The sequence below is a fragment of the Geotrypetes seraphini genome, chromosome 19, assembly GCF_902459505.1.
Source record: "Geotrypetes seraphini chromosome 19, aGeoSer1.1, whole genome shotgun sequence".
NCBI lineage: Eukaryota > Metazoa > Chordata > Amphibia > Gymnophiona > Dermophiidae > Geotrypetes > Geotrypetes seraphini.
Genome location: NC_047102.1, coordinates 40,746,736 through 40,763,598, shown reverse-complemented (window position 1 = coordinate 40,763,598; position 16,863 = coordinate 40,746,736). Strand labels below are relative to the sequence as shown.

General features: G+C 44.9%; 1 protein-coding gene across 3 annotated transcripts in view; it reads right to left on the bottom strand.

Moving 5' to 3' along the window:
• Positions 1-16,863, bottom strand: part of NAP1L4 (nucleosome assembly protein 1 like 4) — a 131,716-nt gene that overhangs the window by 77,856 nt on the left and 36,997 nt on the right. For 2 of the 3 annotated variants that reach the window (XM_033928485.1, XM_033928486.1), the window contains exon 4: positions 2,132-2,231. The exons of the other annotated variant lie outside the window; for it this stretch is intronic. In XM_033928485.1, coding sequence (XP_033784376.1) covers positions 2,132-2,231 — 100 coding nt within the window. The remainder of the gene's footprint in view (positions 1-2,131; positions 2,232-16,863) is intronic. 3 annotated transcript variants of the gene reach the window in all.

Here is a 16,863-nt window from a genome sequence, read left to right as displayed (position 1 = left end):
GGCCCGGAAGCCTTCCTACTTAGGGGCTTGGGAAGAGGACTTGGGGCAGGTGTTTGAGGCAGCTCTGTGGGAAAATATCTCATTTAGGATACATCATTTAGCAGTGGCTCCTCTGTTGGTGGAGAATGCGCTTAAAATGCTGGTTCAATGGTACATAACCCCGGTTATCCTGATCAAGATGTCTGCTAAGGGCACGGACTTATGCTGGAGGGGATGTGGACAGCAGGGAACCTTTTTTCACATGTGGTGAAGCTGCCCTTCCATTCAAGACTTCTGGAGACAGGTGTTTCAGTATGTGGGGGCTCTCCTTCAAGTGTCCCTCACAGAAAGGGTGGAGGTGGCCTTATTGGAGTTTCCCCCCGGGAGGGGCAGATGATACCCAGGATAGACTGGTACGGTTAGCTTTCATAGCGGCTAAGTTGACTGTGGCTCGCCAATGGCACACTACCGCTACACCTTACTTTGACTCAAGTGCGAGAGAAATTGGGGTGGGTATGTGAGAGATACCGGCTCTCGGCCCTGCTGACTAGAAAATGGCAGCAATATTACGATATTTGGGGGAGATACCTGACAGTGGAGGGATTGGATGTGGGGAGTTCTGTTGTAAATTGAAGTACTGTATATGGAATGGATTGGGACTTTGGGGAATAGCCTTATTCGGGTCTGGTGCTCCTTTTTCTTTTTTTTAATTGTTCTTTCTTCTCTTTCCTCTCCTTGGGGGGCTACGATGCCAATAGTGGTGTTCTATGGTTCAAGGGGGGTGCAGAGTGCTAAATGCTGTTACTGGGGGGAAGGGTGGGGGGGGTGGGGTGGGGATGACATCAGGGGTCTTGATGTTTTGCAGATTGTCTGACGGTACTGGTTTTGTATTTTCCTGATGTTTTGCTGTGCTGTTTTTTTTTGTCATAAACAATTGCAAAAAAAAAAAAAAACCAAAACCATACATAAGAATAGCCATACTGGGTCAGATCAATGGTCCATCTAGCCCAGTATCCTGTTTCTCCAGGTCACAAGTACCTAGAAAAAATTCAAAAAGCAGCAACATTCCATACTACCTATCCCAGGGTAAGCAGTGGCTTCCCCATGTCTGTCTCATTAGCAGACTATGGACTTTTCCTCAAGGAACTTATCCAAACTTTTTTTTTTTTTTTAACAGTTATGTTAACCACTGTTACCACATATTCTGGCAATACGTTACAGAGTTTAACTATTCTGATTGAAAAAATATTTCTTCCTATTGGTTTTAAAAGTATTTCCCTGTAACTTTGAGTGCCTACTAGTCTTTTTAATTTTTGACAGAGTAAAACATCGATTCACTTGTACTCGTTCTACACCACTGAGGATTTTGTAGACTTCAATTATATACCCCTTCAGCTGTCTTTTCCAAGCTGAAGAGCCCTAACCTCTTTAGTCTTTCCTCATACGAGGTTCTTTGAACCTTTTCTAATTCCACTATGTCTTTTTTGAGATACAGCGACCAAAATTGAATGCAGTACTCAAGGTGAAGTCATACCATGGAGAAATACAGAGGCATTATAACATTTTTAGTCTTATTTACTCTCTCTTTTTTAATAATTCTTAGCATCTTGTTTGCTTTTTTGGCTGCTGCTTGCACATTGGGCGGAAGGTTTTAGCATTTACAATGATACTCGGATCATTTTCTTGGACACTGACCCCCAAGATGGACCCGTAGTAATTTGTAACTATGATTTGAGCTATTATTCCTAATGTGCATCATTTTGCATTTGTCTACATTAAATTTAATCTGCCATTTGGACGCCCAGTCTTCCAAGTTCCTAAGGTCTGCCTGTAATTTTTCAGTCTGCATGCATTTCAACAACTTTAAACAGTTTAGTGTCATCAGCAAATTTAAACATCACTTGTAATTCCAATTTCCAGATCATTTATAAATGTGTTAAACAGCATCGGTTCTAGTACAGATCCCTGTGGCACTCCACTATTTACCCTCCTCCATTGAGAAAAATGGTCATTTAACCCTACCCTCTGTTTTATGTCCAATAACTTGAACTATTACTTATTTTAGAACAAAAAATACCAGAACATTTGATTCCTGATCTGTTGTCCTTGCTTCAAGAGTGTGGACAGCTGTTATCTGTGTGTTGGTACTTACGTTTCTATGTAACTTGAAGGAGTGCGTGAGACATTTTCAAGCCGTTCCTGAAGGGCTGCTAGGACCTGTGGATTTTGCATGACCTGATCTGCCAGTTTTTCTATTAATATAAAAATCACAATATTTGTTTAAAAATAAAGAGATTATGTACTTACCATGGTAAGCTCTTTTCCAGTACATACATGAGACATTCTAGACCAGGGGTCTCACAGTCCCTACTTGAGGGCCGCAATCCAGTCAGGTTTTCAGGAATTCTTCAATGAATATGCATGAGATCTATGTGCATGCACTGCTTTCAATGCATATTCATTGGGGAAATCCTGAAAACCTGACTGGATTGTGGCCCTCAGGGAGGGACTTTGAGATCCCTGTTCTAAACAGATGGGTTATTTCCCTATAGTTGTGCGCTGCTGCAGAAGGAATCCACTCTGGATTTTTCACTTCACTGGGTTCTCTAGCTCCACCTATAGTTAGCCACTCAATACACGTGAAATAGAGGCACCTGTAGCAACAGACTTAAACCAACTGTTCTGCTCAAGAATTAACTCAACAGAAATGCTAACCGCCAATATCGGCTTCCAATGAGCTCAGAAACAGCTCCCATATAAAGCTGAAACATATATACAAATTCTTCCTAGTCCCCAAGAGCTGAAGGGCATCCAAGAATCAGCTTGGAGAAACATAAACACAGTAAAATAGTAGACAGGCGCAGTGAGGACTGGGCAGGGGTCTAGAATGTCTCACCCATCTACTGGAAAAGAGCTTACCACAGGAAAGTACATAATCTCTTCTTCCAGTGCAATAGGTGAGACATTCTAGACAGATGGGACATACAAAAGAAGTCCCCCAAATAGCTAGGGTTTGTTGGCGACTGTAAAACTTGGTAAATGTGTGAAGAAAAGACCACATTGCTGCTCTGAAAATCTCAAGGGAACTCAAGCTGCAGCCTACAAAGAAGCCACACTCATGGAAGAATGTGCCTTGAATGAAACAGTAGACTGTTTCCCAGAAAGAATGTAGGCTGATGAAATGGCTCTACAGATCCATCTGGAAATCATGGCCTTTGAAGCAGAAGCACCCCAACTAACTGATTCAGAACAAAGAAATGGTAGAGAAACAAAACTCGCTAGTGATCTCTAGATCAGTGTTCTTCAACCACCGGTCCATGGACCAGTGCCGGTCCAAAGAAATTTCCTGCCGGTCCACAGGGCCAGCACATGCATCAGGCCCAAAACAGTGTTCTTCAGCTCCCTATTCCTAACTGATTCGGTGCACAAAGCAACGGGCAGTGGCTCCTACAGGCATCCTGCGGCTGAACCGGAAGCCTTCTCTCTGACGTTGCAACGTCAGAGGGAAGGTTTACAGATGAGGCACGGGACGTGCAAGGTGCAATTAGTACTATTATGGGGGCAAGGTCTGGGGTGGACATTGGGTAGAGATGGGCAGGGTCTGGCCCATGACTTAGCCCAGTGTTCTTCAACCGCCGGTCCACAGAATCATTTTTTATTTCTGCCAGTCCATAGGTGTAAAAAGGTTGAAAAACACTGCTCTAGATAATGCAGAAGAACTCTGTGAACATCCAGTTTTTTCAGCATTTGATCATGTGTCCTGAAACCAATAGGCTGAAAGACAGGCAAACACACTTCCTGATTAACATGTAAAGCCAAAACCACATTTGGCAGGAAGGAAAGAACCGTGTGAAGGGAATTCCCAGCCTCCGAAATACAGAGGAATGGTTCTCTGCAAGACAGATCTCCATACCATGGTCTGCAAGGCCAAGCCGGAACCACCAGAATGATGCAGCTTGGATGTGCCATGATCCATTGAATGATCCAGCCAAACATCGGTCAAGGAGGAAAGTCAAACAGAAGAATCTTTTGAAGCCATGGTTACCCCAGAGCATTGCGACCTTCGCTTCCAGACTCGGATCCTTGACTGAAGAAGCAATCTGCTTTCTTGTTTCTTGCAATGGCCATGAAGTCAAAGCAGAAGAAGTCTGCTTGAACATTGCCTACTCATAAGAACATAAGAATTGCCATCTCCGGATCAGACCCTAGGTCCATCAAGTTCGGCGATCCGCACACATGGAGGCCCCACCAGGTGTACCCTGGCATAGTTTTAGTCCCCATATCGCTCTAAGCTTCTCGTAAAGAGAAGTGCATCTAGTTTACCCTTACCCGTATCACTTTATGCCACTCATAAGGAGATGTACATCTAGCTTACTCTTAAATCCTAGAACGGTGGATTCCGCAATTACCTCTTCTGGGAGAGCATTCCAGGTGTCCACCACTCGTTGCGTTAAGCAGAACTTCCTGATATTTGTCCTGAACTTGTCCCCCCTTAGCTTCAGTCCATATCCTCTTGTCCGTGTCACATTGGACATTGTAATTAATTTTTTTTCCTGCTCTATTTTTTCGATTCCTTTCAGTATTTTGAAAGTCTCGATCATATCCCTTCGCAGTCTCCTTTTCTCAAGGGAGAACAATCCCAGTCTCTTAAGTCGTTCCGGACACCAGTGTTAGAACATGCGCACTGATGGAGGATCCAAGATGGCTGCTACTGATATCTGACTGCTGTGAGGATGCCGTTGATAATCAATTTACCTTAAGATTTGGCGGCCAAAATGCCGAAAAGAAGGGGCAAAAGTGTCGGTGGAGCCTCCCGACGTTCGGTAGCCCCGTTGGCCTATGGTCAACGACATTTTTCGGCTACTTCTGAGCGAGCAGGAAACGTCGGGGAATCGCCCTGTGAGTGTCCCGGCAGAGAGTAGTGCCGTGGGGTCTCCTCAAGGGCTCGACATCACACTGAGTCCCGACGTAAGGACGCCTCCGCTTCAGACACAAGCACTGGGAGCCAGCTCACCACGAGGAGAGAGCACACCCGAAGAGGAAGTGTTCTCCCCCCGAGAGGCCAGTTTGTTGGAGGGCTCGCTACAGGGAACAACCCAGAGTGATTTTCTCCTCTGGAAGGAACCAGCGACTGGGACAACGTTGGCTGAAGAAACTCAGGACCCCAGAGAGGTAAAGCACTCCAATGAACAATATTTAAAGACACAAGTTACCTTTATTCCTCCTGATAAGCCCTCTGAAGTCACTTTAGATTCTCTATGGGACTTAGTATCTAAACTAGGGAATTCCCTTAATCCGCAAATAAAACATTTGGATCAAGAGGTAAAAAACCAGAAAGGAGAAATCAATTTATTAAAGCAAGATATGGTATTGTTGAAGTCCGAAATACAAGAAGAAAACAAGGAATTTAAAACAATTAAAAATAATCAAGATCTACTTGTTAAAGATAATTTAATTATGAAAATAAAATTGAAAGATCTTGAAAATAAGACTCGGGCTAATAATTTGCGTTTAATTAACTTTCCAAAAATGTCATCAATTTCTCCACGAGAAATGATAAAGCGCTACTTTCTGGAGATATTAACAATACCTGAGGATTCTTTACCACCTCTTACAAGAGTATATTATTTGCCTACAAAAAATTGGGATCCTCAAAAGAAAGAAGATGAAGGAACATCGCAGGAAGCACCCTTGGACGTTTCCACTTTATTGGAACAATCAGATAGAGAATTGGCTATCCCAGCCACTCTCTTACTGACTGTAGCTTTGGCTCCAGATAAGGACTGGATACTTAAACTTTTCTTTAAAAATAGGTCTAAGGACTTCCTGGGTCTCCATATTCAAATATTTTCTGATGTCTCTAGGGAGACTCAGAAGAGAAGAAGGGAATTCCTAATGTTGAAGCCAGGTGTGACCCAGATTGGAGCTTTTTTCTTTCTTAGATATCCATGTAAATGTGTCATCAGATATCGTTCTTTTAAATATGTTTTTGTAGAACCAGCTCATTTGATTGCTTTTCTTTCTCTGAAATGTCTTGAGTGTGGAATACCAACTGTACCTAAGTGATAATTTGCTCTGCATCAGCACAGATTCAGTAATTTTCTTTGTAAAATTATTCTTCAATTTAATTACTCTTTTCGTTAACCTTGGATCCAAAAATTGAGGACTAGTGTGTGATTAAGATAAGAAATGTTTTCTTTTTTCCTTTATACTTTGATCCATTATTAAGATTGGAAGTTAACCTAAATGTTATATTTTCTTGATTATACTTTCTGTACAAGTTATGCTTGATAATAATGTAAAATCTTATAAATAAAAAAAAAAAAAGTCGTTCCTAGTATTCCAAGTTCTCCATACCTTTTATTAGCTTCGTTGCTCGTCTTTGCACCCTCTCCAGCAGTTTGATATCCTTCTTTAGGTATGGAGACCAATGTTGGACGCAGTATTCCAAGTGTGGTCTGACCATCGCTCTATAAAGCGGCATTATTACTTTCTCCAATCTATTCGTGATTCCCTTCTTTATCATGCCTAGCATTCTATTTGCGTTCTTCACTGCTGCCGCGCATTGCACCGACGGTTTCAGGGTCCTATCAATTAGTACAGCCAGGTCCTTTTCTTATTCGGTTTTTCCCAGAGTTGCACCTGACATACTATACTTGCGTTCCTTGTTCTTTCTGCCTAAGTGCATCACTTTGCATTTTTCCACATTAAACTTCATCTGCCATTTATCTGTCCATTTCTCCAATCGACTCAAGTCGCTCTGGAGTTCCTCACTGTCCTGCGATTTGATTGCCTGGCATAGCTTTATGTCATCTGCAAACTTGATGATCTCACTGGATGTTCCATCCTCTAGGTCATGTGCTGCTGTCAGCGCTAGGAGGTGACTTCCACCTAAAGAAAAAGAAGGCAGGCTTCCTGAGCCCGAGGAGTGCTCTTGGTCCCTCCCTGACAATTGACTTAGGCTACTGCCGTCATATTGCTGGAGAAGCCCCTAACCGCTGAACCACCAGAGTCTTCCACAATGGCATCAGAGCTCCAAGCAGGTGATTTGATCATTTTCACTGAGAGGACATCCAAAGCCCCTGAACAGGAGAACGATTGCAATGGGCTTCCCAGCCCCAAAAGCTGGCATCCAACATCATCACAATCCAGGAGGCAATGAGTAGCGGTATGCCCCCGCAGAGCACTTGCAGGAGAAGCCATCAGTCCATGCTTGCTCAGGCTCCCAGCGTCAAGGTAGACAGGCCTGCAAGGCATCCCTGTGCAGAGCCCAGTGAGAGAGCAAAGCATGCTGAAGTGGACGCATGTGTGCTCTCAAGAAATCCTGGACATAATTTCTGCCTGCAGGCTTCTGGTAGATAGATGCAGCCCACAGCCATGTCGAAGAGAACTGCCAGATATTCAAGTGACTGAGTGGGCTCTTCCTGAAGTTGACAATTCAACCCAGGCCCTCCAGCACCTACTCTGCCGGGTTCTATTCCTCGGCCAACGAGGGAGCTCTGATCAGCCAGTCATCCAAGGGTGAACCTGGAGACCCATCTTTCGCAGGTAAGCTACCACTACCAGGGTCAAAGGCGGCAGAGCCAAGAATTGGTAATGCTGTTCCAGAACACGAAACCGCAAAAATTTGTGGTGGGCCAGAAAAATGGGAATGTGCAAGTACGCCTCTATGAGATCCAGACAGGCAAGAAATTCTCCTGTGACCACTGCTGCAATGACCAAACGCACGATTTCTTTGCAAAAGCGGGGAACCTTGGAGAGCCGCATTCACGTGCTGAAGATCCAGAATAGGCCTCCAATTTTCAGAGCCTTTCTTTGGCATGATAAAGCTTATAGAGCAGGGGTGCCCACACTTTTTGGGCTTGCGAGCTACTTTTAAAATGACCAAGTCAAAATGATCTACCAACAATAAAAACTCTAAATATATACCCCCTCTTTTACTAAGGAAAAAGAAACCTTGCAGAGAAATTTAGACAATATTTTTCTAGGCATTTAAACTAGAAGGTGGGGGTGGTGTATGTACGAAGGACAATTATAGAGACCACCCCCGGCAAAAGAAAAGATGTGATAGTAGTAAAGGCTGCAACATAAGCAATATCAGCAACTCATTTCTTAGTATTGCAACGGAAAGTGAAACGACACAAAAATCCATACAAAAAAGGAGATTATCGCTGAAAAATAGCTGGAAAGCGATGACCACAAATGCTCGCAGTCTAAGCAACAAAGTTCATGATCTGCAAGCCCTGATATTAGAGGCAGATCTAGATATTGTTGCTATCACAGAGACATGGTTCAGTGAATCACATGGATGGGATGCAAACATACCGGGATATAATCTTTTTAGGAAGGACAGAGATGGTCATAAAGGTGGAGGAGTAGCTCTCTATGTAAAGATCAATATCCAAGCGACCGAAATGCAAGGGACCTGGGGAGAGGAAGAAGCGATATGGATTGCTCTGAAAAGAGAAGATGGAACTTCTATCTACGTGGGTGTAGTCTACAGACCTCCGACTCAATCGCAGCAAATTGATAAGGATCTGATTGTGGATATCCAAAAGTTTGGAAGGAAAGAGGAGGTTCTGCTGTTGGGAGATTTCAACCTGCCGGATGCGGACTGGAATGTTCCGTCTGCGGAATCGGAAAGAAGTAGGGAGATTGTGGATGCCTTTCAAGAGGCTCTGCTCAGACAAATGGTGACGGAACCCACAAGGGAAAAAGCGATATTGGATCTGGTCCTCACAAATGGAGAGAGTATCTCTAATGTTCGAGTGGGTGCTCACCTGGGTAGTAGCGATCATCAAACGGTTTGGTTTGATATAACGGCTAAAGTGGAGAGCGGCCGCACGATACTTAAAGTCCTAGATTTCAAACGTACGGACTTTAATGCAATGGGAAAGTACCTGAAGAAAGAGCTGTTAGGATGGGAGGACATAAGAGAAGTGGAAAGACAGTGGTCTAAGCTGAAAGGAGCGATAAAAATGGCTACGGACCTTTATGTGAAGAAAATCAATAAAAACAAGAGAAAAAGGAAGCCGATATGGTTCTCCAACCTAGTGGCTGAGAAAATAAAGGCGAAAGAGTTGGCGTTCATGAAATATAAAAAAACCCAAGAAGAGGAGAGCAGAAAGGACTACAGGGTGAAACTGAAAGAAGCCAAGAGAGAGATACATTTGGCGAAGGCACAGGCGGAAGAACAAATGGCTAAAAATGTAAAACAGGGAGATAAAAATTTTTTCAGATATATTAGTGAAAGGAGGAAGATAAAAAATGGAATTGCTAGGCTAAAAGATGCTGGGAACAAATATGTGGAGAGTGATGAGGAGAAAGCAAATGTGCTAAACAAATACTTCTGTTCTGTGTTCACAGAAGAAAATCCTGGAGAAGGACCGAGATTGTCTGGCAAAGTTACACGAGAAAATGGAGTAGATTCTGCGCCGTTCACGGAGGAGGGTGTTTATGAGCAACTTGAAAAACTGAAGGTGGACAAAGCGATGGGACCAGACGGGATCCATCCCAGGATACTAAGGGAGCTCAGAGAGGTTCTGGCGAGTCCTATTAAAGACTTGTTCAACAAATCTCTGGAGACGGGAGTGATTCCTGGGGATTGGAGGAGAGCGGATGTGGTCCCTATTCATAAAAGTGGTCACAGGGATGAAGCAGGAAACTACAGGCCGGTGAGCCTCACTTCAGTTGTTGGAAAAATAATGGAAGTGTTGCTGAAAGAAAGGATAGTGTATTTCCTTGAATCTAATGGGTTACAGGATCCGAGGCAACATGGCTTTACAAAAGGTAAATCGTGCCAAACGAACCTGATTGAATTTTTTGATTGGGTAACCAGAGAGCTGGATCGAGGACATATGCTAGATGTAATTTACTTGGATTTCAGCAAAGCCTTTGATACAGTTCCACATAGGAGGCTGTTGAACAAACTTGAAGGGCTGAAGTTAGGACCCAAAGTGGTGAACTGGGTCAGAAACTGGCTGTCGGACAGATGCCAGAGGGTGGTGGTTAATGGAAGTCGCTCGAAGGAAGGAAAGGTGACTAGTGGAGTCCCTCAGGGTTCGGTGCTGGGGCCAATCCTGTTCAATATGTATGTAAGTGACATTGCTGAAGGGTTAGAAGGAAAAGTGTGCCTTTTTGCAGATGATACCAAGATTTGTAACAGAGTAGACACCGAAGAGGGAGTGGAGAATATGAAAAAGGATCTGCAAAAGTTAGAGGAATGGTCTAATGCCTGGCAACTAAAATTCAATGCAAAGAAATGCAGAGTAATGCATTTGGAGATTAATAATAGGAAGGAACCGTATATGCTGGGAGGAGAGAAGCTGATATTCTTCCTAGCCTCCCCCAATGACAAAATCAAAGACTCCACAATCCAGGTGAAAGGTCTGGTCTTCCCCCTCGAACAAACAATAAAAATACTGGGAGTCACTCTAGACAAACATCTATCGCTAGAAAATCACACCGATCTCACTGTCAAGAAATGCTTCTCAGTGCTCTGGAAACTGCGCACCATAAAAAAATACTTTGAAGACTCCTCTTTCCGCTTATTGGTACAATCCTCCGTGCTCAGTGTACTAGACTATTGCAATGTCATTTACTTGTGCTCCACAAAGAAAACCATGAGGAGACTAAAATTGATCCAGAACACTGCCGTCCGCCTCATATTCGGCCTGAACAAATGGGACCACATCACGCCTTTCTACCACCAACTGCACTGGCTCCCTTTCGAATCCAGAGTCATATTCAAATTCGCCTGCTTCTGCTACAAAACAGTTTTTGGCTTATTACCGAGTTACCTCAATCACCATTTCACGCTGAATCTCACCAACAAGAAATCACGTAGAACCCAGCTGTTCGCCTTCCCACCCATAAAATTATGCCACTTCAATAGATTTCTCAACAAAACCTTTGCTTACCAGGCGGCTAAGCTGAACCCTTGGCTTGCCCAAATAATACTCGAGGCCCCCTCTTACCTTAGTTTTAGAAAACTCCTCAAAACGCACCTCTTCCGTGAACAGGGATCTCAATCCCATTTGCCACCGGCTTCTCCCCCTTCCCACTCTCCCCCCCTCCACACTTGATCTCACACTCGCTAGCGCGTACCAACCCTTCCTTCTGTCTTACCACTACCCCTGCTAAATCTCAGTTATAGTTTTTTCCTCTCGCCCCCCCCTCTTCATCGCTTGTAATTTTTTGTTACAATTCTGTAATTTTGTAGTTTTGACAGTTCTGTAACTTCGTTACAACTCTGTAAATTTGTAATTTTGTCAATATTTTGTAATTTGTGTAAATTTGTAATTTTGTCAATATATTGTAAATCCGTGTATCACCACGGACTGTAATTAATGAATGTGAACCGCCTAGAACTTTTTGGGTATGGCGGTATACAAGAATAAAAAAATTATTATATGCACGGACGGGGAGAGGGACCTTGGGGTGATAGTGTCCGAAGATCTAAAGGCGAAAAAACAGTGTGACAAGGCAGTGGCTGCTGCCAGAAGGATTCTGGGCTGTATAAAGAGAGGCGTAGTCAGTAGAAGGAAGAAGGTGTTGATGCCCCTGTACAGGTCATTGGTGAGGCCCCACTTGGAGTATTGTGTTCAGTTTTGGAGACCGTATCTGGCGAAAGACGTAAGAAGACTTGAGGCGGTCCAAAGGAGGGCGACGAAAATGATAGGAGGCTTGCGCCAGAAGACGTATGAGGAGAGACTGGAAGCCCTGAATATGTATACCCTAGCGGAAAGGAGAGACAGGGGAGATATGATTCAGACGTTCAAATACTTAAAGGGTATTAACGTAGAACAAAATCTTTTCCTGAGAAAGGAAAATGGTAAAACCAGAGGACATAATTTGAGGTTGAAGGGTGGTAGATTCAGGGGCAATGTTAGGAAATTCTACTTTACGGAGAGGGTGGTGGATGCCTGGAATGCGCTCCCGAGAGAGGTGGTGGAGAGTAAAACTGTGACTGGGTTCAAAGAAGCGTGGGATGAACACAGAAGATTTAGAATCAGAAAATAATATTAAATATTGAACTAAGGCCAATTACTGGGCAGACTTGCACGGTCTGTGTCTGTGTATGGCCGTTTGGTGGAGGATGGGCAGGGGAGGGCTTCAATGGCTGGGGAGGGTGTAGATGGGCTGGAGTAAGTCTTAACAGAGATTTCGGCAGTTGGAACCCAAGCATAGTACCGGGTAAAGCTTTGGATTCTTGCCCAGAAATAGCTAAGAAGAAAAAAAAAAAAAAAATTTAAATTGAATCAGGTTGGGCAGACTGGATGGACCATTCGGGTCTTTATCTGCCGTTATCTACTATGTTACTAAGTGCTAATGCGCCTATTATATTCTTTGGATGCATTAGCATTTAGCACGAGCTAAATCGGCTAGCGCGCCTTAGTAAAAGACCCCCCATATTTATTTATTATATATATGTCCTCCAGACCTTGTTCCATTCCCTAACCAACATCTCTCTCTGTCCCTCCGGGAGTCCAACTTTTCTTCCTCTCTCCTCCATCTGTATTGGCAACATGTGTCCCTCTCTCTCTCTCCTCTGTTATGATCATGCATCTCTCTGTTCTTCCTCAAGGTCTCTCCTCCTCTGTCTGCACCTTCCTTTTTTTTTTTTTCTCGGAAAAGCAGCCAACACCATAACAAAGAATCATAAGTCACAACATAACAGTATTACAGTATGAGTGAACAAAGAACAGCAAAATAAACATTCCTAGGAGGACACCGGTAGCGCATGACCATAAAAGGGCCCAATACAGAAACCCCAACAAAGAAGAAATGGTGCAGGAAAAGTACAAACAAACAAGCAATATCCAAGCTGATATAGACCTGAAGTCGTCCTCCCCCGCATAAGAACGAACCCAATTCAATGAGGAAACCTCCTCGGGAAACAAAGCAAGGCTGCTTAACATTTGAAGATAAATGGACTCTACGTCCCAGACACATCAATCATTCTACCAACACATACAATTCAAGAAGACACCATCCCATACCAATCTCACCAGCCATTCTCCAATCAAACCCCCCAGGCGCACCTGCCACACACACAGCAGCCATACAATGGACCAAAAGAGCGCAGAGACTGGGGTAAGTCGTCTAGAGATCATCAATCAAACTCGGGGCGAAGTAACAGACTAAGCCCCCTCAGTAGCAATAGAAAATGCCCTCCATAGGGAAGCATAAAGGCGTTTATCAATAGAGAATGATGAGTACGCATCTCAAAGGAAGCAAGCTCCCTCATCCGCTTGATCCACTGCATAAAGGAGGCTGGCGTCTGACTCACCCAATGCTGTAACAAGAGTTTCTTCGTCAGCAAAAGTGGCATGTAGATGAACTTCCTGTACGGGAAGGAAAAGCCCTGCTGCAAGAGCATCCTCTGATCCCCCAAGAGCAGCAGGCCATAATCCCGGGGCACTCGTTGCTCAACCAATTCATCCAAAAATGGGAGAACCCGCAGCCAAACGGCCACATGAGTGCATTCCAAGAACATATGGACCAGGGTGCCCACAGCTTTCTGACAATGGGAACAAGTGGCATCCTCCCAAAGACCCATAGCAGTATCCCTTTCTCTGGAGATATAAGCCCGGTATAAGATTTTAAATTGTGTTTCTCTGAGATCCGTAGACCCCACGAAAAGAGAAATGTTAGCAAAAAGCTCCAAAAAAGAAGCTTGATCATAGGCAGCTGCCAAGTCCTTAGACCATAAGTCCATCACACAGTATGGAGCTGCAGGAGCAAGCTTCATAACTCTATACCAGGTGGCCAACCTATTCATCTGTGGAGGTACCAAGAGCAAGTGAGCATCCAGGCCTCCCAGAGTCCACTTCCGCCCCCAAAGGCGCACCAAAGAGGAATAATAATGTCTGACTTGTAAGTAGGCCCAAAACTGAGTGGCCGGAAGTTCCCACCGAGCCTGTAAGTGGGCAAAGGTGGGGAAGGATTCCAAATCCCCCTCTGAGAGATGCCGTAAGCTGACACAGCCCCGAGACTACCACACTTGAAATCCTGTGGTCCCCATCCCTGGCAAAAATTTGGCGTTCCCTATCAATGGAAGGAAAGGAGAGGCCTCAGGGGAGCGTTGCTGTCTGCGCCGCCACCATCTTCACGCCAGCCGCAAAGGACGCAGAAATTGAAACTTTGGCTCAGCCCCCAGAACAATCCGCATCGGCACATGCAACAAGGAAAGAAAGGCATGGGGAGCACACCATGCGGACATCCACCCCGCTGGAGAAAATTTGTTGTCACCAGTAATGCCCTCATGTATAAAACGCATCAGAGAAGCCACATTATAAAGGCGAATGTCTGGGAGATTCAAGCCTCCAAACTGGACTTCCAGAGTCAGAGTTTGACGACTGATGCGGGCCGCTCTGTGACGCCATATAAAGGAGAGCAAGATAGAATTAAAAGCTCTTTCATCCTTAACAGTAATCCACAAATAGTCTGTAAGGGATACAAGAGTTTAGGCAGCAATTCCATCTTAAACAGAGCCACCCGACCCCAAAGGGAGAGTGGTAAGTCTTTCCATTTTGCACAAAGGGCTCGGATGTTCTCCAAATGATTAAGAACATTGTAGCGATACATGAGGGAAGGTTGGACACTCAGGTAAACCCCCCAAATAGCGCACAGGTTTCCGGACAGGGGGAATAGGAAGATCGTCATGCCAAGGCTCATGCTTCGCAGAAGCCAAAGGTAGCAGTTCTGATTTGGCACAGTTTACATGAAGGCCTGAGATGATCCCAAAGTCTGCACCTTCCATATCCCAACATCTGCCCCCCTCTCTTCTGCCTCCCCTTTGTTTCAGGTTTCTCCTTCTCTCTATCTTCCTTCTGCTAACATTTTGAGTCCTCCCACCTTTGATCAAGGTCTTTGTCTCTCTCACTCTGTCTTCCCCCTCCCCAGGGCCTGGAACCTCTCTTTCCTCAGTTCGGGGTGTTTCCCCTCTCTAACCACTCTACTAGTCCAGGATCTGTCTTCCCCCTCCCTTTTGGTTCATGGCTTTTGGTTCAAAGCTGCTTTTCCCCTCCCCTCCTTAAGGTCCTTTTGGCTCCCCCCCCCAATCCAGCATCTCTAAGGCAACCCCCATCCCACTGGGGCCCTCGCTATGGGCACAGCCTTACCTCTTGATTACAACTTCAGCTAATTCCCCTTTATGTCCCTGAAACTAGACAAAACAGTAGCAAACTTAAAATGAATACATTTTAAAGTGCTCAGCAAACGGATGCTACAGGCAGCTGGTAAGGCACTCTGGGGGCCTTACTGGGAGGAGTACTTCCTTAAATGCTATGTTTCAACAAGAGGATAGATGAGGGTACAGACTTACTCTCTCAATTTATCTTCAAATTGTCCTCGTCTCCATTCTTCCCTCTGGGCCTAACTACCACAGCTGAAAGTTAATTACGGCAGCCTGCAGAGCAAACGTAGCAGGCTGCCGTCGGCTTCTGTAGCATGTTCTCTCTGCCGCGGTCCCGCACTTCCTGTAATGTCAGGGTTGGAACTGCGGCAGAGGGAACGTGCTACGGAGACCAACAGCAGCCTGCTACGTTTGCTCTGCAGGCTGCCGTAATTAACTTTCATCTGTGATAGGTCCAGTGTGAAGAACGGAGGACGCTGAGGGGGAAGCATGTCATCTGAGTAAGACAGCTGGGCGCTCACCTAAATTAGCTGGGCAGAGTGCCCGGCTAAAAGATGCTAAAAGACACTAGGGAGAAAACTGGCTCAGCGATCTACTGGCATTGCCTTTGCAGTAGAGTATCTCCCCTATCCTGAGTTCAGGCAGCACTGGCTCTATAGCTTGAATATCAATAGAATTGAACCTTGAGTGCTTTGTCTGGGCTACCTGTAAGACAGTCCATGAACCAATCTTTCAGAGGCCGGGCAAATTCCAGCTTGTAGCCCAACCAAAAAATGTCCAAGATCCTCTGATCGGACGTAATGCACATCCAGGTGGGAAGAAATGCTGAGAGCTGGCCCCCAATCCAAAGAGGGGCAATCCTCGATCAGGCGTCATTGTGCTTTTTTGGCAGAGGATGCAGAACGGGAGGTTGAAGGCTGTGAACACCTGTAGCCTGTACACCATCGTCAGGAGCCTTGTGAAAATCTCTGCAACATGGCACTTACATACGGTCGAGATCGTAGTGAGTCACGAATATTAGAACAACCAGAATCCCTGGAGGGTCTGGGTCTACTATCAAGCACAGTCTTAGGGTAACGGATCATCACAGAATACATAAAGTTGATCAGACCTTTGCCAAACAATTAACTGCCCCTGAAAAGACAATCTAGCCAAAGTAGCCATGGAAGTGGAATCACCAGTCCACCGTCTGATCCAAAGCATGCTGCAAGCAGAGATGGAGTATGCTGACACCTTTGCCAAAACTCACATAAGGTCATACAATGCATCAGCCATATAATCTGTCCCAGCCAAAAGAAGTAGAGGGGGAACAGTAAGGAGACGGGCAAGTGCAACAAAAGACGTCATTGATGGAGCTTTAATGCCTAAAGCAGCTGTGTCAAAGAATTTCCTAAGGACCACATTCACACGGTGGTTCTGCATATCCTTTAACACTACACTACCCTCACTGGGAAGAGAGGTGCATTTAGTCACCTGTGCCACAAAAAAAATCGACCCTGGACTGACCCAAAGCTGCTGAACCTCCTGTGCCATGGGATACAGGCATGACAGAGCTGTAGCAATTTTCAAAGCACCCTCCAGAGAGTAAAACTGCTCCGAGACCAAAATACTCATGTCAGGGTGCCAGGGAGAGGTAGAAAACTACAAGCACGCACCACAAAGCCAGGAGGAAGAAGTGGACGGAGCCGGCTGAGTAACCAAAGTAAACTCTTGCAAAGATTCAGAAATAATGTCCGGCAAAGCCA